General features: G+C 50.6%; 2 protein-coding genes across 4 annotated transcripts; one reads left to right on the top strand and one right to left on the bottom strand.

Moving 5' to 3' along the window:
- CIB3 (calcium and integrin binding family member 3) lies at positions 768-11204 on the top strand. Its single transcript, XM_018051750.1, has 6 exons — positions 768-827; positions 1072-1106; positions 3030-3141; positions 4292-4439; positions 5467-5662; positions 11073-11204. The coding sequence occupies exons 1-6, from the start codon at positions 777-779 to the stop codon at positions 11092-11094; spliced, it is 564 nt and encodes a 187-aa protein (XP_017907239.1). The 5' UTR covers positions 768-776; the 3' UTR covers positions 11095-11204.
- Positions 13398-21979, bottom strand: HSH2D (hematopoietic SH2 domain containing). 3 transcript variants are annotated; one of them, XM_005682142.3, is made up of 6 exons: positions 21716-21979; positions 19408-19555; positions 17229-17318; positions 15450-15615; positions 14852-14986; positions 13398-14047 (listed from the first exon to the last, which is right to left on the bottom strand). In XM_005682142.3, exons 1-6 carry the CDS (start codon positions 21792-21794, stop codon positions 13535-13537), a joined length of 1131 nt encoding a protein of 376 aa, XP_005682199.2. In that variant the 5' UTR covers positions 21795-21979; the 3' UTR covers positions 13398-13534. The 3 variants fall into 3 exon arrangements, with proteins under 3 accessions (XP_005682199.2, XP_005682200.2, XP_017906821.1); XM_005682143.3 differs by having other exon boundaries at positions 21840-21979; XM_018051332.1 differs by lacking the exon at positions 21716-21979 and adding an exon at positions 19841-19854.

The following is a 25509-nucleotide window of genomic DNA, read 5'->3' as shown; positions in this document are numbered from 1 at the left end:
TGCACATTAACATATTAAAGGGCCTGACAAGTCTGGCAATAAAGAACTATGGTGTTAATTTAACCCAAACTTAGACATTAGATTGCTTTTCTCAAGCCATAACATGCTCATCATCATCTCCAATGCATACCTCGTCTAGCTTGTTCACTATCATGTGTCTAGAACTGGCTTAAATTCAATGGTTAAAAATATTTTTTTTGGTTGGGGAAGTTGAGTGAATAATCTCACATTTCCTTCTCCAGGGGATCTTTCCGACCCAGGGATTGAAACCAAGTCTCCTGCTTTGGCAGGCAGATTCTTTACTACTCTATGAGGTAGGTACTAATATAATTTCCATCTTACAAACAAGGCTCAGAGAGGCCAGGTGACCCCCCTAAGACCACACAGTTAGTGGGTAAAGAGCTGGAATTTGGCCTGAAGTGTGCTGGCAGCCTCTCCCCTACCCTGCCCGTTTCTCAAAGATGCCCCACACCCCCAGTCTCACTGGTGATGGCAAGTGTGGTCTCCCACTGAGGGCTGCCCTGTGACCTCCCTAAGCCCTTCTCCTTGCCCTGATGGCTGTGGACATATACTCAGGCCGTTGCCCAGAGAGCTTGGCTGTAACTTGAGTCTCACCCAGGCTGGGGGTGATGAGGAGGGTGGGCAGGTGACAGCCAGGGCAGGGAGATTTGCCCAGACACTGGTGAACAGCAGCCTGGCAACCAGTGTGGCCCTGAGGAGATAGGGGCAGGGGGGCTTTGGGAGCCTGTTCAAGAGTCCAGGCAGAGGTCTCCACTATGGGCAACAAGCAAACAGTCTTCACTCACGAGCAACTGGAAGCTTATCAGGTAGGGATGATGGACCAAGCCATCGGTGGGTTTGGCAGCCTGGTTGTTTTCTTGGCTGAAGAAATGGGGACAGCATCCCTTCATCCTGGGGGGGTGGGGGGGGGCGCAGTCAGCAAGAGGTCCTGGGGTGGCTCTGTGTGTGGATTCAGGCAGCGATGGTTTGTGGGAGAGGAAGGAGGCGCCCCCCCCCCTCCCCCGCCGGCATCAGGCAGGGTCTGGGTTAAGCCAACATCTCTCTCCACAGGACTGCACCTTCTTCACGAGAAAGGAAATCATGAGGTCAGTCTGAGGAGGAAGGGAAGAAGAGCTGGGCACTTTCTATATGCTTTGCAATTTGACTGCCCTCAATGCTTAATGGGGGAATTGTGTGCTCAGTTGGTGGATGCATGCAGAGATGGGAAGGCTGCTGAGAAGTCCCATCTGGTCCTGTTGCCACATCTCTAGGCTGACGGGCTTGGGCTTTCTACGAAAGGTGGCAGGGAGCCATAGAGAGTGTGTGAGCAGGGGCGATGTGGATCAAAACTTCCCCCTGAGGCCCAGTGAGAACAGGCTGGGACCCCAGGGGGCAGAGTCTAGAGCCAGCTCTGGGCAGTGGTGTTGACATCAAGGTTAGAGGGTGAAGAGGTGGCCCCAGGCTGCTGCAGGTTCCTGGTGTGAGTGAGACGGGCATGGAGGGGCTATCCTACAGCATCACTCAGCCCATGGAACCATTATCCAGATTCCGGACCCATGAACTTTGACCTGTGAAACCCAAGTTGGCTGGGGTTTGACTGCAGAGTGATCAGGGCCAAGGTCCCAATTGTGTGGGTGCAGGACATCCATTATTGATGGGCAGAATTTCCACCAGTAAGCCCCACCGTCTTGGCGAGGACAGTTCACAGGGTCACCCTGACCATCATGATCAGATTACTGATGGGGAAACTGAGGCTCACACAGAGGAGGCTGACCTCAGAGCCCTGGGTAGATGGGTAGGGCCCCAAAGAGTTTGAGGCTAACATTTTGTGCATCTCAAGCTTCTTGCTTCTCACACAGACCTACTGAGCAGAAAGGGGGAAAAGGGGAAGAGGGACTTACTCGAGGCCACATAGAAACCCAAACCCAGACTATTCTCTGAAGGGACCCAGCGGTGAAGTTCCAGATACCCCCCTCTTCCAGTTCCTAGCCATCATATGACCCAGAGGCTTCTATCCCCTTCTGAGGCATCCCTAACAACTTCAGGATCTCTGGCTCATCAAGGATAGTCTGTACAAGGTGACTGCTCAGCATGTTCCAGTGACGGTACAGTATCACCAGGCATTGGAGTAGACACTTGACCCCACCATCTAGGCAGTGTGTATGGCCTTTGCTGTTTTGCAAAATGCCTTTCATTTACCCCTTGGAGAAACCTGAATATTAGACTTTGTCTCTGGCACCTTGAGGGAACTGTAACCCCCATTATGGAGGCAGAGAGGGAAAGTGTGAGGATGAGGGTCTTGCCAACAGTGTGATGATGTCCAGCAAATCGTAGATTCACTCAGAGTCTCTGAATGCTCAGTGTGAGATGACCTTGCCTTAAGCACTCTCTTTTCTGTCAACCCCATCTGCCTGGTGAGCTCTTATTTGTGCTTCAAAGCCCAGCACCTAGCACCCATGCCCCCTCCTCCAGGAAGTCCTTCCTTCTCCTTGGCTTACTTTCCCCACTCCAGTTTCCCCTAGCTTTGTTTGTTTGTTTGTTTGTTTTAACATTTTAAAAACAATGAATTGATTTTCTGGCTGCTCTGGGTCTTGGTTGCTGTGGAGGTTCCTCCAGTTTTGGTGAGCAGGGGCTACCCTCTAGTTGTGATATGTGCGCTTCTCACTGTGGTGGCTTCTCTTGGGAGCATGGGCTCACAGGTGCGTGGGCTTCAGTGGCTGTGGTGTATGAGCTCAGTAGTTGCCTCATGGCATGTGGGATCTTCCCAGACCAGGGACCAAACCTGTGTCTCCCGCATTGGCAGGTGGATTCTTAATCACTGGACCTCCAGGGAAGTCCCTGGGGTCCTGTCTTTACCTTGGCTTTGTCCCTAGGGAGATAAAGGTGTCCCTGTGTGTGAGGGTTGGGCCCAGGGCTGAAGGCTCAGCATCCTTCATTGTAGAGTGAGCATCTGTGAAAGGGAGAGAGTAGAGACAAGCCCACCCTCACTCATCTCCCAGACCTTCTCATTGTTTCCCTCCCCATACCAGGCTCTTCTATCGCTACCAGGACCTGGCCCCTCAGCTTGTCCCTCTCGACTATACCAGCTGCCCTGATGTGAAGGTGCCCTATGAGCTCATTGGCAGCATGCCTGAGCTGAAGGTATGCCCAGGGCCCTGGGGCAGGCATGGGAAAAAATAGAAGGGATGTCCCTTGTTGTATTTCTATGAGGTGATTATTGCAATTATTTCTATTTTACAGGTGAAGAAACTGAATTTCAGAGAGGTTGAGACACTTATTTGTGATCACACAGCTAGGACATGAGAGAGACAATTCAAACTCTGGGTTGTGGGAAAGATGAGATGAGATAATGCAGGTAAAGGGCTTAGCACAGGGCCTGTGACATGGCAAGTACTTAGGAACATTGTGCTGAGTACGCGCTGAGTCTCTTCAGGCATGTCCATCTCTTTACAACCCTATGGACTGTAAGCCCACCAGGCTCCTCTGTACATGGGGATTTTCCAGGCAAGAATACTAGAAGTGGGTTGCTGTGTCCTCCTCCAGGGGATCTTCCCAACCCAGGGATTGAACCTGCGTCTCTTATGTCTCCAGCACGAGCAGGCAAGTTCTTTACCACTTGCGCCACCTGGGAGGCCCACTCAGGAACATTAGTTCTTCTTTTTCATAGTAGAAGCCATTAAAGACAGATTCTTCTCAGCAGGATGTTTGACACTAGTTTGTGACTCTGGAGGGGACTTGTGGGGTGACAGAGAATAGGGATTATTTTATCACAAGGACAGAAGCCTCATTCAAGAGGGACAGAAAGTGCTGTGCTTCAGAATCCCCCTCCATTATTCAGCTTCTCCCAGGACGAGTCTTCAGTCTCAGGCAGCCTGTTCTCTTGAGGTAGTGAAGGGAAACACCAGCTGCCCCAGATTTCCTCCCATCAGCTCTGCAACAAGCAGAAACGAGGTTCCTCCACCCCAACTGTTTAGAAACTCTCCCGAGGCAGCCTCTGATTGGCCATCTGGAGTCACGATCATCCGAGAGGCAATCACCATTGCCAGGTGAATGGAAATCCCTGATTGGCCTCACCGGGGTCATGTGACTGCCTCTGAAGCCAGAACGGGGGTTAACTGGCACCCAGGCCATAGAGGAGGAGACTGGAGTTGCCTGGAGTCCCCTCCAGGGATCATAGGAGGAAGAGAGTCTTGCTGAAGGGTACTCAGAGGTTCCCAGGAAGGTGGGGGCTGATGGTGAAACCACACGGAGCCCCAGAAAACCTGGTAAGGGATGGATTTCCTGTCTCTAGGACAACCCCTTCCGTCAGAGGATCGCCCAGGTCTTCTCCGAGGATGGGGATGGCCACATGACCTTGGACAACTTCCTGGACATGTTTTCTGTGATGAGTGAAATGGCTCCCCGTGACCTCAAAGCCTACTACGCTTTTAAAATTTATGGTGTGTGCGCAGACCCCAGGGTGGGGAAGTGGGAAGGAACCCAGGTCTTGGGTCAGGGACTGCATGGCCATCGCGTATGCCTCACCAAGGGCTCTGAGGCCCTGCCTGGCCCTGCCCTTCACCCCACCTTGGTGCCTCCCCCTCCACTCTATCCCTTTGCTAATTCCATCCAGCTACACTGGCCTGGCTGTCTCCCCAACACATCAAACCCTTTCTGCCTCTGGGCCTTTGCCTCTGCTGTGTCTTTTGTCTAGAATACCTTTCCGCTAGTTCCTTCTTACCTTGATATTTCGGTCCAAAGTAGTCCCTGCCTCACTGCCCATGCCACATGCAATTTCTCTCCTAGCATGGAGCAGTGCTGCTTAACTTCTTGTTCATTCATCTGTTCACATCTTGTTGATTTTCTCTCTGAAGAGACCCAAGAGCAGTGACAGTGTTTGGTTTGCCATCTGTCTCTGGCACATAGTAGGTATTCAGTAAATATTTGTTGAATGAATGAATGAAAACTTACCACAGTGCCTGGCACAAAGTAGGCACTCAATAAATACTTATTGAAAGAGGGAGTGTATGAAAAAAATTATCAGTTGCTTGACACGTAGTAGTGTTAGTCTCTTAGTTGTGTCCAGCTCTTTGCAACCCCATGGACTGCAGCTTGCCAGACTCCTCTGTCCATGGGATGCTCCAGGCAAGAATACTGGAGTGGGTAGCTATTCTCTCCAGGAGATATTCCACACCTGGGGATTGAACCTGAGTCTCCTGCATTGCAGGAAGATTCTTTACCATCTGGGCCCCCAGAGATTGACACATAGTAAGTGCTCATTAATACTTGAGTGAGTGAATGACCTCCTAGCAGTTACCTACCCAATTCCAAAGCAAGATCTGGCTGTTAGCCCAGGGTCTTGGGTTCCCTCCAGTGCCTCAGTTTCTTCCTTTGTCACATGGGGACAAGATGTATTCACCACTGGCCCAGCCTGCCTGGTCCCTGTTGTCTGGTCACCCCCATGTCCCCACTTGTCCTGCTTTGCAGACTTTAACAATGATGACTACATCTGTGCGTGGGACCTGGAGCAGACAGTGACTAAGCTGACTCGGGGGGAGCTGAGCACTGAGGAGGTGAGCCTGATATGTGAGAAGGTGCTGGATGAAGCCGATGGGGACCACGATGGGCGGCTGTCCCTGGAAGACTTCCGGAACATGATCCTTCGGGCACCAGACTTCCTCAGGTGATACTCCTCTCCACCCTGCACAATCCATTCCCATGTATGAAAGGAGCGCTCATGGATTAGATCCACAGACTCTGAAATTTCCTCCATTTTTTCATTTGTGACCTTGGGGAACTTTCCTGACCTCCCTGGCCTCAGGCTGTGTCTTTTGAATGGGGCTAATTAGAGACCCTGGGGACACCTCTTGGGGGTGGACACGCTCTTTGGGTGAGTAGAACATGGTTGGAACTTCAGCCCTCACTTGCCTGAACATTTTGCAGTGAACAGACTGGACAACTGTACTTGGCAACCCTAGGGAGAATCAGCGCTCTAGGGAGGATTGTTGTTCAGTCGCTTGATCGTGTCCGACTCTTTTGCGACCCCATGGACTGCAGTCTGCCAGTCCAAGGGATTTTCCCGGCAAGAATCCTGGAGTGGGTTGCCATTTCCTTCTCCAGGGGATCCAGCATAGATTAAATGAGTTAATAAAGGGGGTGGGTGGGAATACATGGGAGATGTTTTTATATCTCCCGTGAGCTTGGAATGGTTTTTACATTTTTAAATGGTTGGGGGGAAAAAACCATACTCCACAACACATGAAAGTGATATAAAACTCAGATTTCCATGTCCGTTGCTGGTTTTATTGGCATACAACCATGCCTATTTGTGTTCACAGTGTCCACAGCTGCTTTTGAGCTTTAAGGTGACATTGAGTCATTGTGCAAAGTTGTAAATATCAATCATTTGGCCCATGGCAGAAAAAAGTTTGACTGACCTTGAGCTAGTACATGGAAAGAATTTAGAGCAGTTCCTTGCACACAGTAGGTGCTCAATAACTGTGTGCTATTGTTACTGTTGTGCCTTTCATGCCCAGAGGACCTCCTTCCTCTACCCCGGATAAGCAAGGCTGGTCTCCTGGCCACTGAGACATGAATAATGACACCACGATGAGTCCCTTGCCACTGACTGAGTACCCGATGTGCGTCCTGCTCTGTGTATTTGCCTCTTTTTAGCCCTCATTACTGTCTGAGCCACCAAGCTTCCCTAGAAGCTCAGATGTTAAAGAATCTGCCTGCAATGCAGGAGACCTGGGTTGGATCCTTGGGTGGGGAAGATACCCTGGAGAAGGGAATGGTTACCCACTCCAGTATTCTTGCCTAGAGAATCCCATGGCCAGGGGAGCCTGGGCGGCTACAACCCATGGGGTCGCAAAGAATTGGAAATGACTGAGCGACGAACACTTTCCATTCTTTCCATTCTTTCAACACTTTCCACTCGTTACAGTTCAGTTAAAGAGGGATAGCTGTTACCCTTATTTTGTTGTTCAGTCTCTCAGTTGTGTCTGACTCTCTGCGACTCCATGGACTGCAGCACGCCAGGCTTCCCTGTAATTCACCATCTCCTGGAGGTTGCCCAGACTCATATCCATTGAGCCTGTGATGCCATCCAACCATCTCGTCCTCTGTCTTCCTCTTCTCCTCCTGCCTTCATCTTTCCCAGCAACAGGGTCTTTTCCAGTGAGTCAGCTCTTCGCATCAAGTGGCCAAAGTTTTGGAGCTTCAGTTTCAGCATCAGTCCTTCCAATGAATATTCAGGACTGATTTCCTTTAGGATGGACTGGTTTGATCTCCCTGGTATTCAAGGGACTCTTCAAGAGTCCTCCAATACCACAGTTCAAAAGCATCAATTCTTCAGGGCTCAGCTTTCTTTATGGTCCAGCTGTTCCATCCTAGACTACCAGAAAAACCATAGCTTTGACTATACAGACCTTTCTCAGCAAAGCAACGTCTCTGCTTTTTAATATGCTGTCCAGGTTTGTCATAGCTTCCCTTCAAAGCAGCATGTGTCTTTTAATTTCATGGCTGATGTCACTGTGTGCAGTGATTTTTGAGCCCAAGAAAATAAAGTCTATCACTGTTTCCTTGGCATTCTATTTGCCATGAAGTGATGGGACCAGAGGCATGATCTTAGTTTTTTGAGTGTTGGGTTTTAAGCCAGCTTTTTCCACTCTCCTCTTTCATTGAGAGGCTCTTTAGTTCCTCTTTGCTTTCAGGCATAAGAGTTGTGTCATCTGAATATCTGAGGTTATTGATATTTCTCCCGGCAATCTTGATTCCAGCTTGTGCTTTATCCAGCTCGGCATTTTGCATGACGTACTCTACACATAAGTTAAAATAAGCAGGGTGACAATATACAGCCTTGATGTACTCCTTTCTCAATTTGGAACTAGTCCATTGTTCCATGTCTGGTTCTGTTACTTCTTGACCTGCATACAGATTTCTCAGGAGGCAGGTAAGGGGGTCTGGTATTCCTGTCTCTAAGAATTTTCCAGTTTGTTGTGATCCACACAGTCAAAGGCTTTAGAGTAGCCAATGAAGCAGAAGCAGGTGTTTTTCTGGAACTCTCTTGCTTTTTCTATGATCCAGCGAATGTTGGCAATTTGATTTCCAGTTCCTCTGCCTTTTCTTAATCCAGCTTGTACTTCTGAAAGTTCTCGGTTCACGTACTATTGAAGCCTGGCTTGGAGAATTTTGAACATGACTTTGCTAGCATGTGAAATGAGTGCAATTATGTGGTAGTCTGAACATTCTTTGGCATTGCCCTTCTTTGGGAATGAAATGAAAACTGACCTCTTCCAGTCCTTTGACCACTGCCGAGTCTTCCAAATTTGCTGGCATATTGAGTGTGGCTCTTTTAGGATTTAAAGTAGCTCAGCTGGAATACATCACCTCCACTAGCTTTGTTCACAGTGATGCTTCCTAAAGCCAGCTTGACTTTGCACTCCAGGATATCTAGCTCTAGGTGAGTGATCACACCATCGTGGTTATCCAGGTCACTAAGATCTTTTCTGTATAGTTCTTCTGTGTTTTCTTGCCACCTCTTCTTAATATCTTCTGCTTCTATTAGGCCCATACCATTTCTGTCCTTTATTGTGCCCATCTTTGCATGAAATGTTCCCTTGGTTTCTCCAATTTTCTTAAAGAGACCTCTAGTCTTTCCCATTCTATTGTTTTCCTCTTTTTCTTTCCATTGTTCACTTAGGAAGGCTTTCTCATCTCTCCTTTCTTTCTTGGAAGTCTGCATATAGTATAGATGGATTTATCTTTCCTTTTCTCCTTTGCCTTTTGCTTCTGTACTTTTCTCAGCTATTTGTAAGGCCTCCTCAGACAGCCATTTCGCCTTTTTGCATTTCTTTTTCCTGGGGATGGTTTTGATCACTGTCTCACATACAGTGTTATGAACCTCCATCCATAGTTTCAGGTTCTCTGTCTATCAGATCTAATCCCTTGAATCTGTTTGTCACTTCCACCATATAATCATAGGGGATTTGATTTAGGTCATACATGAATGGCCTAGTGGTTTTCACTACTTTCTTCAATTTTAGTCTGAATTTTGTTATAAGCAGTTCATGATCTGAGCCACAGTCAGCTCCTGGTCTTGTTTTTTGCTGACTGTATAGAGCTTTTCCATCTTTGGCTGCAAAGAATATAATAAATCTGATTTTGTATTGACCATCTGGTGATGTCCATGTGTAGAGCTGTCTCTTGTGTTGTTGGAAGAGGGTGTTTGCTATGACCAGTGCGTTCTCTTGGCAAAACTCTGTTAGCTTTCGCCCTGCTTCATTCTGTACAAGGCCGAACTTGCCTGTTACTCCAGGTGTCTCTTGACTCCCTACTTTTGCATTCCAGTCCCCTATGATGAAAAGGACATCTTTTTTTGGTGTTAGTTCTAGAAGATCTTGTATGTCTTCATAGAACTGTTCAACTTTAGCTTCTTCAGGCTTGGATTACTGTGACATTGGGGCATACTTGGGGCATAGGCTTGGATTACTGTGATGTTGAATGGTTTGCCTTGGAAACAAACTGAGATCATTCTGTCATTTTTGAGATTGCATCCAAGTACTGCATTTTGGACACCCAGGACATCCCCAGGGGTGGAACATGACTCAAGTCCCCCTTTCCCCCCTCAATCCCTGAATTTCTCAAGGAGACTAAAGCTTCACCTCCTCGTCGATTCATCAGAACTGCCAGAGGAGGCCTCACTGAGGCTGGCACAGTGCTTTATAGTCATGAAGCCCCTGCCATTCTGCCATTGCATCGCTGTGACCATGAGGACTGCTCCTTTTATTTTTTTTTTTTGAGGGATTCTTGCACACAGTGATAGATATAGTGGTCATTGGAATTAAATTCTCCCATTCCCATCCATTTTAGTTCACTGATTTCTCAAATGTCAGTGTTCACTCTTGCCATCTCCTGTTTGACCACTTTCAACTTGATTAATGGGCTTCCCTGGTGTCTCAGATGGTAAAGAATCCATCTGCAGTGTGGGAGACCTGGGTTCGATCCCTGGGTTGGGAAGATCCCCTGGAGGAGGGATGACAACCCACTCCAGTATTCTGGCCTGGAGAATCCCCATGGACTGGTGGCTACAGTCCGTGGGGTTGCAAAGAATTGGCCACGGCTGAGCGACTAAGCCCAGCACAGCACACGTGAATCTAACATTCCATGTTCCTTTCCAATATTGTTCCTTACAGCATCTGACTTTCACCTCCAGACTGGGCATTGTTACCGCTTTGGCTCCGTCCCTTCATTCTTTCTGGAGCTATTTCTCCACTTTCTTCCAGTAGCACATTGGGCACCTACCGACCTGGGGAGTTCATCTTTCAGTGTCCTATCTTTTTGCCTTTTCATACTGTTCATGGGGTTCTCAAGGCAAGAATGCTGAAGTGGTTTGCCATTTCCTTGTTCAGTGGACCTCATTTTGTCAAAACTCTCCACCATGACCCACCTATCTTGGGTGGCCCTGCACAGGGCATGGCTCATAGTTTCATTGAGTTGGACAAGGCTGTGATCCATGTGATCAGTTTGGTTAGTTTTCCGTAATTGTGGTTTTCATTCTGTCTGCCCTCTGATGGATGAGGATGAGGTTTGTGGAAACTTCCTAGTGGGAGGGACTGGCTGTGGAGAAAACTAGGTCTTGCTCTGGTGGGCGGGGCCACACTCAATAATTCTTTAATCCAATTTTCTGCTGATGGGTGGGGCTGTGTTCCCTCCCTGTAGTTTGGCCTGAGGTCAAACTATGGCAGGGACAATGACTGCTACACTCACCTGGTAGGTAATGAGTCCTTTTTAGGAGGTTGCCATTATCCTCATTTTATAGGGAAGTAAACTGAGGCCCAGAGAGGTAGCCTTAGAGTCTGGGGCAGAGCCAGGATGTAATCACTGATCCAAAATGATGTGCTCTTAACCCCTGTAGGGGCCAGGAAGACCATGGCCTAGGGTTTATTGAAGGGGCCATCTCCACCTCACCCCACCCTGCCCCCGCCATGGCTCCTTGCCTGCCTTGGGGACTCGTGGTGGGAGTGTTGGGGAGGGGGATGAAGGGAGGCTGCTCTCTGCCTGCTGACAGACTCCTTCCTCTTTGCACCCAGCACCTTCCACATCCGCATCTGAGGGCACCAATGAGGAGCAGCTGGGCCAGAGGACGCTGGGGTGACCCCTCATCCTGCTGTGAAATCTGCTTTCCCTGGGCTGTGGGAATAAACACATGTCACTGAGTCACAGCTGCCTGGAAAATGTGTTTCCCCCCTAAACCGGGGAGATCAGAGGGAGGCAGCCTGGGATCGCACCTCTGTCCTCACTGTGTGATTCTGGCTTGGCTGCACGCTCTGTGGGCCATCATCTTCCCATTTGTACAAGGAAAGGGCTGACTCTGGACATCTCTCCGCTGTGAGGGCTGGAAGTGACTCACCTGGTGGGCAGAGGAGATGAGGCCCCTGCTGTCCCGCCCCAGGGCATCCCCAGGGGTGGAACATGACTCAAGTCCCCCTTTCGCCCCTCAATCCCTGAATTTCTCAAGGAGACTAAAGCTTCACCTCCTCGTCGATTCATCAGAACTGCCAGAGGAGGCCTCTGGGCAGGAATGTCACTCCCTGAGGCTGGCACAGTGCTTTATAGTCACGAAGCACCTGCCATTGTGCCATTGCATCGCTGTGACATCCCAGCGGGGCTGGCAGAGAAGCACTCCCACTTCCTTCAGAGACAGGGGAGTGACTTGCCCAAGGCCACACCTGAAGTCATTTGCAGGGGCAGACTTGAGCCCAGGCCCACCTCACTCCAGATCCCAAACCTCTACACCTTGGAGATTTGGGAAGCCACACACTATCCCGCTTGGGCTTCCCTGGTAGCTCAGCTGGTAAAGAATCCATCGGTAATGCAGGAGACCCTGGTTCGATTCCTGAGTCAGGAAGATCCCCTGGAGAAGGGATGGGCTGCCCACTCCAGTATTCTTGGGCTTCCCTGGTGGCTCAGACAGTAAAGAATCTGCCTGCAATGTGGGAGACCTGGGTTCAGTCCCTGGGGTGGGATGATCCCCTGGAGGAGGGCATAGCAACCCACTAGCATTCTTGCCTGGAGAATCCCCATGGACAGAGGAGATTGGTGGGCTACAGTCCACGGGGTCGCAAAGAGTTGGATACAACTGAGCGACTAAGCACATCACAGCACAGTGCTCTACTCCACCTAGAGTCATCTGGGGGCCCATTCCATGGCTCTGATCCATCCAAGGAGTAATCATTCTTGTGACTGAAACCAGACTCCAGGGGCCTTCCCAGACACCTCCACTGTGCATAATTCTAGGGTGCCCCCTCCCATCCTAATCCCCATTTATTAAGCACCAACTGTGCGCCAAAGCCTAGGTTTTATTCACATTCTGCTGGTTCATCCTGAGAAAAGGGGAATTGCTCTTCTCATTTTCTGGATGAGGAAACAGGCCCAGAGAGGTCTAGTGACGCACCAAAGGTCACACAGCCCCACAACCCAAGATTTCCTCCTGAGCCCACTCCCAACCACAGCCCTGGGCTGCCTCTCCCTTCTTAAAGCAAAGGGCCTCCCATGCTTCTCCTAAAGCTGCCGCTGATGTCAGGAATGGTACTGTGCCAACCTTCCCTCGAGTCTCATCTCCTCCATTTGCACAAAAACCCAGGGGGAAGGCATGAACAGCTGACCAGGTGCAGGGGGTGTGGAGGAAGAGATCAAAGGCCTGGCTGCAGGTCCTGGTGCTGACACCCCAGCCGTGCGTGTGACTTTGGCCATAGCTCTTCTCCTCTCTGAACCTGTTGTCTTCTTTATTTTCTAAATTTAATTTAATTTTTTTTTTTTTTTGGTTGCACCTCGAGGTTTGTGGGATCTTAGTTCCCCGACCAGGGATCAAACCTGGGCCCTTGGCAGTGAGAGAGCAGAATCCTAACCACTGGACTGCCAGGGAAGTCCCCTGCCTCTTCTTTAAAATATGCAGAATGAGCCTGCCTGGTGGACCGACACAGAAGGTGAAAAAAAGTGAAAGTATTGGTCCCTGTCAGGCTCTTCCGTCCATGGGATTCTCCGGGCAAGAATACTGGAGTGGGCTGCCATGCCCTTCTCCAAGTTATCTTCCTGGCCCAGAGATTGCATGCAGGCAGATTCTTGACCATTTGAGCCACCAGGGAAGTCCCTGGGTCTGCTGAGAGGCGTGGAAGAAATAACGAATGTGGAGGGTCTAGTGTGAGGCCTGGCGCACAGTAGGTGTCCTAGCCCCATTGCTACAACTGATTGTTATTATTACTATTATTTTTTGATTGTGCCACATGGCAGGTGGGATCTTAGTGCCCCAACCAGGGATTGAACCTGTGCCCCCTGCAGTGGAAGTGTGGAGTCTTAACCACTGGACCATCAGGGAAGTCCTCATTATTATCATTAAAATGACCAGGTCACCCCACTGGCAATCATAGGACCAGACCCAAGCAATGTTTTATTACATTTCTCAGGTCCCTGAGGGCTAGTGGGTTGCGGCAGAAAGCAAGAGGCCCAGGCGTGAACAGCCCCCAGCAGTGAGGGTCCCAGAGCTAGGGCAAACCTAGCAGTACCCAGGGGCGAAGGGTGGTGGGGGGTGGTACTCCTCAGGGAGAGAGTCCTGGGGTTCTTTCAAGTCTGCTGGGCCTGGTTTGGATGCCTGTATGGACAGGAACCTCACCACCGTCTGGTGCCAGTCCCTGACCTTCGAGGTTGCCTCGCTCCAGCTGACCGACCTTGAGGTTTTCCTGGAGGGGCTCTGTCTGTTTCTTGGAGCTTGGGGCTGTGGGGGGCTTGCGAGGGATGTGGCCACAAAGGGGTCCTTGTCGACGTTATTTTCCCAGGCTGTGTCACCTGTCCCAGTTTCTGAGCCACCAGTCACTGACGATGAGCTCAAAGCCCCCAGGTGGGATTTCAGCTGCTGCTGGACCTTCCTGCCCGTCTTGGGGAGCATCCTGAGATTCCTCCAGAGTTTCTGACAGGCCTCCTCGAGGGGACCCTCCATGGATGCACCTTCCAGCCTTGGTGACAGCTTCCTTTCCTTTGACCGATGGAGCAGGCCTGGCTTTGCAGAGCCCTGAAATGGAGAACGGGTGAGACCTGGGGCCACCTCACCCACCAGAGTGCTGAATCTCCCCCAGAAATTGGGACCCAGGTCCCACCCCGATGCCCTGGGATGGAGAAAGATCCCAAGAGACCCCCCTAAACTTGATCCCACACCCCATCCTTCCTGTCTCAGTAAAGGGCTTCACTATCTCCCCCAGCGTGCAGCAGACTTTTCCCATAAAGGTTCAGAGAGCCAGTGTTTTCAGCTTTGAGAGTCCAGTAGTCTGAGCTTCATTACTCAGCTCTGCTATCATGGGAAGCAGCCAGAGATTATAGTCAATGTGTTCCCAAAATACGGACACAGAAATGTGGGTTTCACCTGATTTTCACAGGTCATGAAATACTATTTTTCTTTTGATTTCTTTCACACATTCAAAAACACGAAAGTTGCACTTAGCTCATGGGCCACGCAGAAGGCAGAGGAGGAAATGACTACCCACTCCAGTATTCTTGCCTGGAGAATCCCATGGACTGAGGAGCCTGGAGGGCTACAGTCCATAGGGTCACAAAGAGTCAGACACGACAGAAGTGAGTGAGCATGCATGCAGGCATGGGGATTCAAACCAGGATGATGACCTTCTTCCCTGCTGACCCTCCACCTCCAAGTCACTGGCAAGCTCCACCCTCAGACACAACTTAGGGACTTGAATAACAGCAGGATCTAATCTTCATTCTAGAAACTCTCCTCCGGCAGCTGTGGGTCACCTCTGCCCCTGCATCCTGCCACCCCACCTCCCACTTTCCAGATCGGAGATGCCAGCTTTGTGTCACATACCTCCTTGAGCGGGGCCATGGGATAAGAGGAGGGAATCTGATGTTCGCTGAAGCCAAGAGCAGAGCTGGAGGCTTCCTCTGCCAGGGCGTTGGAGTAAAGGAAGAGATCTTCATAATCCACGTTTACTGGATCCTTCTGCAGGGCAGAGGGGACCTATAGCTCAGTTCCAAGGAAGGGGACAGGGATGGGCTGGGGTCCTGTCCCACCCGTAAAACTTCCCACAGCAATGACTGAGGGCTGGGCTAGCCCTCTGGGCCTTATAAGGACTATGCCACACTCACAGCCAGCTTCTGGGGGCCTAGGCCACACCCATCAATCCTTATAAGGAGATATATCCCTCTCACAGCAGCTTCTCAGGGCTAGGCCCCACCCACTGAGGCTTATAAGGAAATATGCTATTTGGGTAGGTCAGCCAAGGTTATACCTGGTACATGAATCCCTGTAAAAAAAAACAGCCTGGGGACCCAGGGAACAAGGACCAGGAGGGGCGGGGCCCCAGGGGAAACTGCAAGAATGATGGGATCTCAAGAGGCAAAGGGGGCATGCGGGAGCAAGAGTTTGGGGGGCTTGGCCCTTGGGGGGGGGTCCCAATCCTCACCTGTGGGCAGGGCTGCATCAGCAGGTCCCCATGTGGCCGCAGCGGCTTCTGCTGATAGAAGGTGACCAAAGCATCTAGAGAGTCATGGACCCTCTCTTCCCCAGGGATCATGAAGCTCCCGTCATCCAGCAGTTTCACCATGAAGTGGTGGCAGCAGTTCTGAGCTCTGTGGGGACACGGCTGGAGTTAGGCTATCCCATTCTCCATCATATGGTTCCCAACCCAACCCCTCCTCCCCGCTCTTGAGCTGGGAGCATCATGGCTATAGCCCACTGTCTAGATTCCCTTGTAAGCTCCTCCACTCATTAGCCATGTGACATGTGGCAGGTGACTGTACTGTGCCTCAGTTTCCCCCTTTATAATGGGAGGCTACTCAGGCCTTCTTGTGAAGGTGGAAAAATCTACTGCAGGTAAAAGCTTAGCTCCATGCCTGGCAAGGGTAATTGATCAATAGAAATGACAATGAAAATTGGTATAGGTACTCAATAAATGTTTCATTATTAATGAATGAATGCATTTACTTGGTTGGCCACTGTGTGCTTACTGGGCTTCCCAGGTGGTGCTAGTGGTAAAGAACCCGCCTGCCAATGCAGGAGACATAAGAGACACGGGTTCAATCCCTGGGTCAGGAAGATCTAGAGGAGATCTTCCTAGAGGAGGGCATGGAAACCCACTCCAGTATTCTTGTCTGAAAAATTCCATGGACAGAGGAGCCCAGCAGGCTATGGTCCATAGGGTTGCAAAGAGTCGGACACAATTAGAGTGACTTAGCATGAATGCAAGCATGTGCTTGTTATGTCTCGTTTAGTCCTCACATAAAGACTCTGAATTAACTTTAGCACTTTTATGTTAGCGGTGAGGGCTTGGAAGGAGGCACAGAAAGAGTGAGTAACTTGTCCAAGATCACACAGCATGTTACGTGGCAGCCTTGGGCTGCCTAAGTGACTGAAGGCGTAAGCTTTTCCCTCTGTGGGTAACTCTGTAATAGGACCATTTAAAAAATTCCTTTGGCCTGGAATCCTTTTGAAAAGTAGTTTGTGCTACTAACTCCTCTAACTGAGATGCCAGATCAGGCGTTGAAAACTTAACGGAGCTGAGCTGTCCTGGTTTTCTGTAACATGTCCCCAAGGAGGTCAGGGAGTTGCCATTTATTTGTTTATTTCTAAGTTAACTTATTTAATAATTTTATTTTTGCCTGTGCTGGGTCTTCTATACTGGGCAGGCTTTTCTCTAGTTGCAGTGACCGGGGGCTGCTCTCTACTTTTGGTCCCCGGGCTTCTCGTTGCTGTGGCGTCTCTCATTGCACAGCGCGGGCTCTCGAGCTTGGACTTCAGCAGTTACGGGGCTCAGTAGTTGCAGCTCCTGGGCTCTACAGCGTAGCTGTGTCACACGGGCTTAGCTGCTCCACGGCATATGGGGTCTTCCCAGACAGGGATCGAGACTGTGTCTCTTGCAGCTCTCGCACCGGCAGGCGGATTCATTACCACTGAGTCACGGGGAAGTCCAGGGAGTTGCCATGTAAATGGCTGGGGAGAGGGAGTTAGAGAAAAGGCAATAGCTCCTCTTGGGTCTCACGCAATCCCTGTTATCACACAGTCTCAGTTACCACCAAGCCCAAGTCTGCTGGCTACAGCCACACCTGCAGCCGCCCACTCTTCAGTTAGATTCCACCAGACCCTCATCGCGATTGCTCACTGAGAAGCTATGGTATGAAGCACCCATGCCCCCTCCAAGTAGGCCCCAGAGTCCCCCTGCCCCCGCCCCTACCCCAGGCCTTACTTGTAAGAGAGTGTGTAGCCCACATGACTGTGACTGACCCTGATGAGGAAGGATCCCGGGGGCTGTGACTCCAGCAAGTTCTCAGCATCCCTGGAGAGCAAATACAAAGAGATGGATAAACATACTGGCCAGACGTCTGGTATACCAGTCATCCAGTAGTGGCACACTCCTCCCCCCCAGCCCCCAAGCCACAGTGGTCTGTGCTTTTCTTTTCTTTTTTAAAAATTTTATTTATTTTAACTGGAGGATAATTGTGGTGGCTTAGTTGCTCAGTTGTGTCCGACTCTTTGCGACCCCATGGACTGTAGCCCACCAGGCTCCTCTGTCCATTGGAGGATAATTACTTTACAGTATTGTGATGTTTTTGCCGTACATCAACATGAACCGGCCATAGATATACATGTGTCCCCATCCTGAATACTGCTCCTCCCTCCCTCCCCACCCTCTCGCTCTGGGTTGTCACACAGCAACAGCTTAGGGTGTCCTGCTTCATCCATCAAACTTGCACTGGTCATCTATTTTACATATGGTTTTCCATTTTCTAAGTGAACAAACAGCTTAAAAATCACTTCTTTTCTTGGTTGTTTCAGACCTTGGGATATTCAGAGACAAGGATGTTCTCCCAGAGGTGGTAGGAAGTCTCTGATGACCTTGATCATCTCTCACAGCCCCTGCTTGCCTTCCCAACAACTGGAAGGCAAATCAAAGACAGCTTTGGGTAGATCAAGGTGTCACAGATAATAAAGCAGGAGCTATTCTCAAATGCTTTTGATTTTTAAAAATTTAAAAAACATTTTTGTATATTTATTTGGCTGCGCCAGTCTCAGTTGCAGCACGCAGGATCTGCCATCTTTGTTGTGACCTGAGAACCCTTTAGTTGAGCCTTGTGGATTCTAGTTCCCTGACCAGAGATTGAACCTGGGCCTCCTGCATTGGGAGTGCAGAGTCTTAGCCATGGGACCACCAGGGAAGTCCCCAGATGCATTTGGTTTTAAATGCATTTGTTTTTCATTAGCTGTGTGACCCCTGGGGAGGGTCAGTCCCTTTCTGACCGTCAGCTTCCTTAAGGGGAAAGTAAACCCTAGCTCCCAGGGCCCATGGGAGGACAGAAGAAATGTACATGGTGTGAATATGGGAACTGCCAGCTAGTAGGAACACACAAGGTGCTCACTGTTATTATTACTATTATCCTGGGTTCACACCTAGTGAGAGGTAGCCTTCTAGGAGACAGAAGGGGGATTTTGGACCTGAGCTATCTACTACAGCGGAAAAGGAAATGGAAACCCCCTCTAGTATTCTTGCCTAGAGAATTCCACGGACAGAGGAGCCTGGTGGGCTCCAGTCCATGGGGTCACAAAGAGTCGGACATGACTGAGTAACTAACATCTGCTACAGAGGCCACTGGCCATGTGTGGCTGCTGAGCACTTGAACTATGGCTGGTAGGAATCGAGATATACTAAAAGCATATAATACGTGCCAGATTATAAGGACTTAGGGCTAATTACATGTTGAATATACTGGTTTAAATAAAAAATATGATTAACATTAACTCTACTTCTTTCACCTCTTTTAATAAAGCTACTAAAATGACATAAAATTACAGTGTATGGCTTACATTATGCTTCTGCTGTGCACCCCAGAACTTAGAAACCATGCCCAATTCCTCCTTTCTGTGGCTTTCACAAGGTTTCCTCAACTTCCTGCATTTAGAATGTGGCAATAAATGTTCTTTTCGCTGTTTATTTAGAGTTAGCCCCTGGGGGTGACTAGGTGGATTTATTCGTGTCCTAGGAGCTCAGTCGGGTGTAGAAAGTGCATTCTGGCTAAACCCTAATGGACTGAGAGCAGCTGCCTGGGGGGCACTGTGTTAAGAAAGATTCTGAAGCTGCATTTCACCATCACTGACTCAGTAGGTTGCAGCCCTGCCTGAGCGAGGTGAGGGGAAGAGGCCTGTCAGATCCCTGGCAGGACTGCTCTGGTGGCCACGTGTATAGAGAGAGCTGAGGTCCAGTAACTTGCCCAAGGTCGCATAGTGAGTCCATGGAGGAGGCAGAATTTAACTCTCTTAACTCATGTAGCGCAGCTGAGCCCAGGCTCCTAAAGTCAAAACCTGCCTAGGGTGGGGTAGACCAGGAAAGAAGGTGAAGGGCAGGGTGGAAGGTGTGGCTGTGTCCTTACTCTCTTGAGATGGCACCGTGGAACCACTCAGGGACCCCTTCACAGGTCAGCTGGTCCACCTGTGTCTGCACGAACCAGTCCAGTCGTGGAGGCAGTGGTGGGGGCAGCCTTCTGGCCTCAGTCATGGCTTCCAGGGGTGAGGGCTGACCTGGCGATGGGAAGGAGGAAAGAGAGTCATGTGTGGTCCACTTCCCACCTTCGCTTCATTCATGCAGTTCATGGTGCCTCCTCCTTTGAGAAGTCCTCCAGGTTGGACAGAGCAACAGGATTGAAATCGACTTGTTTCTTGAGCACCTACTATGTGTTGGCACTTAAAGCACATTCATTCACTGACTCATCCCCCAAAACCCCCTCCCAAGGATTCTTCCTTTTCCTTTTATTCTTATTATGTGTACCATTACTACAAATATTAGAAAGCCTCTTTTATACATACATGTACTGAAGTTTAGAGCTTCCCTGGTGGCTCAGTTGGTAAAGAATCCACCTGCAATGCATGGAGACCCGGGTTCAATCCCTGGATAGGGTAGATCCCCTGGAGAAGGAAATGGCAACCCACTCCAGTATTCTTGCCTAGAAAAATCCCATGGACAGAGGAGCCTGGTGGGCTACAGTCCATGGGGTTGCAAAGAGTCGGACACGACTGAGCAACTAAACCACCACCATTTAAGTTTAAGAACCAAGCTTGTGTCACTCAGACATGTCTGGCTCTTTGCGACTCCATGGATGGTAGCTCCTCTGTCTCATGGAGTTGGATGGAATTCAGCAATTGGATGGAATTCAGTATTCCAGGCAAGAATACTGCAGCGAGTAGCCAGTCCATTCTCCAGGGGATCTTCCCGACCCAGGGATTGAACCCAGGCCTCCTGCATTGCAGGCAGATTCTTTACCATCTGAGCCACCAGAGAAGTCCAAATTTATGTAAAGATTAAATTTAGTAACCATCTCTTTCCCAGGAGGGATGTAGAGATGGCAAAATAATAAGTGAATGAATGAAATAGCAGGTACACAGTGGGTGTCATAAAATGTTGCCATGGTTTCTTTAAACACTACAGAGATGTGGCCCCAAACAGCTGCTTCCGCCACTGTTGTCACCAAGGGTGGTGGCTACAGATGGCACAGCTATAACTTGACAAGTGCATGACAAGTTCACACACGTTCTCAACAATTTTAAGCTCAGGTACCAATGGACTTCATGAGGCAATGACACCAAGCTGGAAAACAGAGAAAGAAAACACCAGCTATTCGCGAAATGGTATTAAGTCAGTGAAAAACCAGCCAAAGGGCTGTGCCCTGCTTGGTTGTCCACACGTGACCCTTCACTCTTACCCTTAATTCTGTGCCCGCGCCAGAGCTCAACCCTCCCCCGTCCCCCACTGGTCTGATTTTTCAATATCTCAGAAGGTCTTTGTTACCAAGCTGTTTCTACAGGGAGGGTGTGTTTATCAACCCAGTCAATATTGACTTTCTCTTGCCAGAAGACAGATGCCAAGCACACCCTCTGGGGAAGAACCCAAAGAAACTCTGTAGTGAGTGAAATTAAACAAATCTATTAAGAAATGTTTAATAAAGCAGGGTGATAAATCAACTGAGCCCGATCAGAGCCAGACCACCTGGGTTCAGACCGCAGCTCTCCCGCTTGGCTGTGTGATCTTGAGCATCTCACTTAGCCTCCTTGTGCCTGAATTGTCATCTGCCATTTGAGGCTAATGATGGTAATTGCCCGAGTTAGCACAGAGGTCAGCATGTATGCATATGATGAATATTCATGAATTCAGTAGTGACCTAGAATGAGGAAATATTCACAGGCTTGTTCTTTTTGCTACCTGGGAGAACTCTTACTTATCCTTCAAGACCCAGCAAGAATATCCCTCCTCCAGGCAGCTTTCTTGCCTCTTCTCCAGGACAAAGCCCTGGCATTCATCTCTGTCTTCCATCTTTCCTATCATTCCCGTCTCTGGCTTAGCCTTGCCTCTTAGAACATCTGTGTCTGGTTCTGTCTCTCCCATATTAGGAGGTCTTGGGGATCGGGTCCAGGGCTAGGTTCTTTGGGATTTTTCTGGGTCCCCAGCATCACCTGGCACTGAGAGGGTGGCACAAGGGAGGGTGCAGGGTGATGAGTGAAGTCATACTAAGTTTTAAGCTCCTGACCACGGCTTTGGAGCCTCCCCCACCTCCTCATCGCCCACATCCTTCCTCTGCTCCACACTGACCAAGCTCTGTCTCTCCTCTCCATGTCTCTGCCCCGGCTGTGCCCCTGTCAGGGATGCTCTTTTCCAAATTCCAGCTCTATTTTCCAATGGTCACCTACCAGTGCCCCCAGAAGGTTCGTCCTGCCTCTCTGGACCCCGCCAGCTCTGGCTCTCCTTCTGGTCCAGCCTGGTTCCCATGTGTGTCTCACCTAGCACGGGGTGGGCACAGAAATAGGCACGTACCTGGGAGACCCTGTGGGGCCCAAAGCCCTCACGCTGGCTGTGCCTCGTCAACTACAGGAGCCTTGGGTTTCGGTTTAGGGTCTGCACGTCAGCAGGGCGGGGCACTCTGCCCCGAGTGGTTCCTGTTTCCTTAAGTAGGTGAGCCCTGGGCGGGGACTAGGGCACCATCTGGCCCCTCCCCCACCTTCGGGCCCCCATCTGCGGGGCCAGCCGAGCCGCTGCACTATGTGCAGGTGGACGGACACCCTTCCTCCACCCAGACCTTGACAAGTCTTTTCCCCTTTTTTACTATTTTTTTGGCTGGGTCTTTGTTGCTGCCCATGGGTTTTCTCCAGTCGCGGTGAGCTGGGGCTGCTCTTCATGTTGGCTTCTCCTGTTGCAGAGCATGGGCTCCAGGGCGCGCAGGCTTCCACAGCTGCAGTGCGTGGGCTTGGTAGTTGTAGCTCTCGGGCCTCGCGGATTCTCAGCATGTGGGATCTCCCCAGACCAGGGACCGAACCATTGTCCCCTGCAATGGCAGGCAGATTCCTATCCACTGTGCCACCAGGGAAGCCCAGACCTTGACAGGTTTTTACTGAATACCTATTGTGTGCTAGATCCTCAGAGGACACAGAGGTGACCCCAAGACAGGCATAGGCCCTGCCCTCCCAGCACTGACAACCTGGCAAGCAATGACGAGGAGTGAGAAATGATTCATGTCGTCGTTTTAAAGTGGACAGCCTATTAGGAAGGGGGAGCTGGTGTTGCAAGAACCCCCAGAGGAGGCCAAACTGATCTGGAGGAAGGGCTAGGGAGGGGCAGGTTGGAGTCGACTGGGGGACTGTTGTGTGGAAAGAATGCTCTGGGTGAGGGCGGGGTGAGAACAGCAGAAGCAAAGGGCCTGAGGCAGCAGGACTGAGCCTGCACAGGCAAAGGCCTCACTGTAAGCAGGGCTCCATTACCTTCCTCTGTAAGCAGCAAGCAAAGCACCCATGGAGCATTCTTCTGTATGCCTGCCTTGACAGCAAGACCAAAGCAGCCCAGGCTGGATACATTTTATATATTATTATTGTACCCATTTTTTTTTCTCATTAAAAAAATAAACAGAACTAAGACATCTTGAGGGCATCCCACACACAGTGTGGGCCCCGAGGGTGGGAACCCGGCTAACGGGTCAGCTAGCCCCATGTGTGCTGGCTGCCTCACCCCTCCCCGGCAAAACCACTTCCTCCGACCTTCTCAGGCAGAAACGGCCCAGATCCCTGCGACTGAGCTGCGGCCTCCCTGCGACCTATCGCCCTGGTACAGCTGGTCTAGATAGCTGCCTCCCCGCAACCCCCACCCCCAATTGAAGGCTCCAGGGGGATTGCTCCAGCCTCCCACTGGCCCCTTGCACCAGGGGTTGTGACGGGGGTTGAGGGTGCTGGTCCTGGAGCCCATCATGCTCGAACAGGGGGCGCGCTCACTCACTCACTCACTGTGTGGCTTTGCGTGAGTCGCTCAGACTCCCTTTCGGTTTCCGCATCTGTGAAGTGGGCACAGGGTCAGCCCTCCTTAGCCACATGATGAGAAGCTGAGACAACCTGGCAGCATACAGCACGGCGTTCAACTAAGGGGAACACGGGGACTCTTCAGCCTCTGCTCCTGGCTGAGCGAGACGCGAGCTTGGCCTCCTCACTTCATCTCTTGGATCCTCTATGCCTTCCCCAGCCCGGTGGATGTGCTCCCAGCCTTGGGGAGAGGAGCAATGCTGTTGGGGACGGACAGAATCGACCAACAGACCTTTATCACACAAAGTCTGACCATCGGGGACCTCATTTACATGAAGCTCAGTCTCGAGAAACAAGACATTTTTCAGTCTCCAGGCCACCTCCCTGAGGCCCCACCACTAAGGGCGCCACCCTGATGACGCTGACTGCGTGGGGGATGTGTTCTTTCACAGGCCAAGAACTCCCCTGAGGCTGTCACAACAGAATCACCCCCACCTCTTGGTGACCAGTCTTTGAACCTGTGAATAGACACGTGGCCCTCAGAGGAACATTCCAGAAGGGCACCAGCAGGGAGACAGTAGGCCGGGGGGCTCTAAGAGTCCTGTCCACCCGCTTAAGTCAGCCCCTTACTCTAGGATCTGGGATCCTCACTGGAGGCCTCAGCTGGTGTGACATTCAGTGGACCCCGTGTGGCGTGGCTCCCCGGTAGCAGTGGCCACAAGGGAGTCTCAGCCCTGGGACACGCTGGGCTGTGGACGTCAGGGCTGAGGAAGCCCTGTCAACTAGGCTCTGTCAACTCTGGGCGTCACGTGGCGTCACGGTTCTCAGGTTCGTGCTCCGTTGTCTCCATCCTAGCATTCATTCGTTCACTCCACAGACACTGGCGAGCCCCCCCTGTGGGCATCACGCTGGATGCTGGGAAAGAAGGCCAGAGAGACTCTGTTCTTGTCCTGCTGGAGCTCACTATGGTCCACGAGGAGACTGATGCCATGTAAGTCCACACGCCGGAGAGGCTGGCAGGAGAGAGGACAGCAGGGGAAATGTCCCGGGAGAGGAACAAACTTGGCAGGCTTGCGTAGCAGACAGGCAGAGTATCCAAAAGGTGGAGACAACCCACACATCCGTCAACGGGTGAACGCAGAAAAGATGCGGTCCATTCACACAGTGGGATATCACCCAGCTGTAAAAAGGTGTGAAGTGCATGACTGATCCCCAAAACTCTATGCTGAGTGAACGCAGCCAGATGCAGGTCTCACCGTGTACGATTCTATTTATATGAAATGTTCAGGACAGGCAACTCCATAGAGACAGAAAGCAGATTAGTGGTTGCTGGGGGCTGAGGAACGGGGAGTGACTGCTCACGGGTACTAGGTGATAAAAACATTCCAAAACTGACTGTGGTGATGGTTGTGACTAGTCAGAACTACTGAACTGCACACTGTGGTGGGTGAATGCTGTGTGTATGAATTACGTCTCACTAGACCTGTTGCTGGGAGACACTGATGCTGGGAAAGACTGAAGGCAGAGGGGAACGGCAGATGAGATGGTTGGATGGCATCACCAACTCAGTGGACGCTGAGTTTGAGCAAACTCTGGGAGATGGTGAAGGGCAGGGAAGCCTGGCGTACTACAGTCCACGGGGTCACAGACTCAGACACAACTGTGACTGAACAACAAAAGCTGTTCCTAAAAAGAGCCAAGGTATCATGTGTCTCAGTACAGGGGGGAGACGGGAGCTGAGAAGCTGATTCTCTACCTGGCCCCTCATCAAGATCTTTAGAAACAAGGAAAAATCATGACTCTCTGAGCAAGAGGCTGATACAAGGTGGGACTGAGGAGCTTAAGGATCCCACCTGACCTGGTTGGGAGCGACCGGTGAAAACTCGGGGCATTACGGAGCAAACACTTTACAGCTCAAAGCTGTTAACCTGGATGACCCATCGCTGTTAGACAAGATGTAAAACAAGAGGTGAGCTTTTCTCTTGCGAGATGAGTAACAATGCTAATGGTCACGAATCAGATGACAACAGAGGCCTTAGCAGCTGGCTGGGGATGTGCCCTCTCATGGGCTTTTCAGAGCCATCCTGTGAGGTGGGAGACCATGACAATGTCCCTTTTGCAGATGAGGGAACTGAGGCTCAGCCCCTGGTTGAGTGGTGGGTCTGAAGCAGGATCTCCTGATAGGTGGAGGAGGAGGCTCA

Source organism: Capra hircus, chromosome 7, assembly GCF_001704415.2.
Source record: "Capra hircus breed San Clemente chromosome 7, ASM170441v1, whole genome shotgun sequence".
Lineage (NCBI taxonomy): Eukaryota > Metazoa > Chordata > Mammalia > Artiodactyla > Bovidae > Capra > Capra hircus.
Note: the sequence above shows the minus strand (reverse complement) of the source record. Positions and strands in the feature narration are given on the sequence as shown.

Coding starts and splice junctions, on each gene's coding strand:
- HSH2D (XM_005682142.3), bottom strand. CDS start 21,794: ATGGGAACCAGGCTGGACCAGAAGGAGAGCCAGAGCTGGCGGGGTCCA. Junction 15,616..17,228: donor GGCTACACACTCTCTTACAA/GTAAGGCCTGGG, acceptor GTGTCCCCACAG/AGCTCAGAACTGCTGCCACC. Junction 14,987..15,449: donor TGATGCAGCCCTGCCCACAG/GTGAGGATTGGG, acceptor TCTGCCCTGCAG/AAGGATCCAGTAAACGTGGA.
- CIB3 (XM_018051750.1), top strand. CDS start 777: ATGGGCAACAAGCAAACAGTCTTCACTCACGAGCAACTGGAAGCTTAT. Junction 1,107..3,029: donor ACGAGAAAGGAAATCATGAG/GTCAGTCTGAGG, acceptor TCCCCATACCAG/GCTCTTCTATCGCTACCAGG. Junction 4,440..5,466: donor CTACGCTTTTAAAATTTATG/GTGTGTGCGCAG, acceptor CCTGCTTTGCAG/ACTTTAACAATGATGACTAC.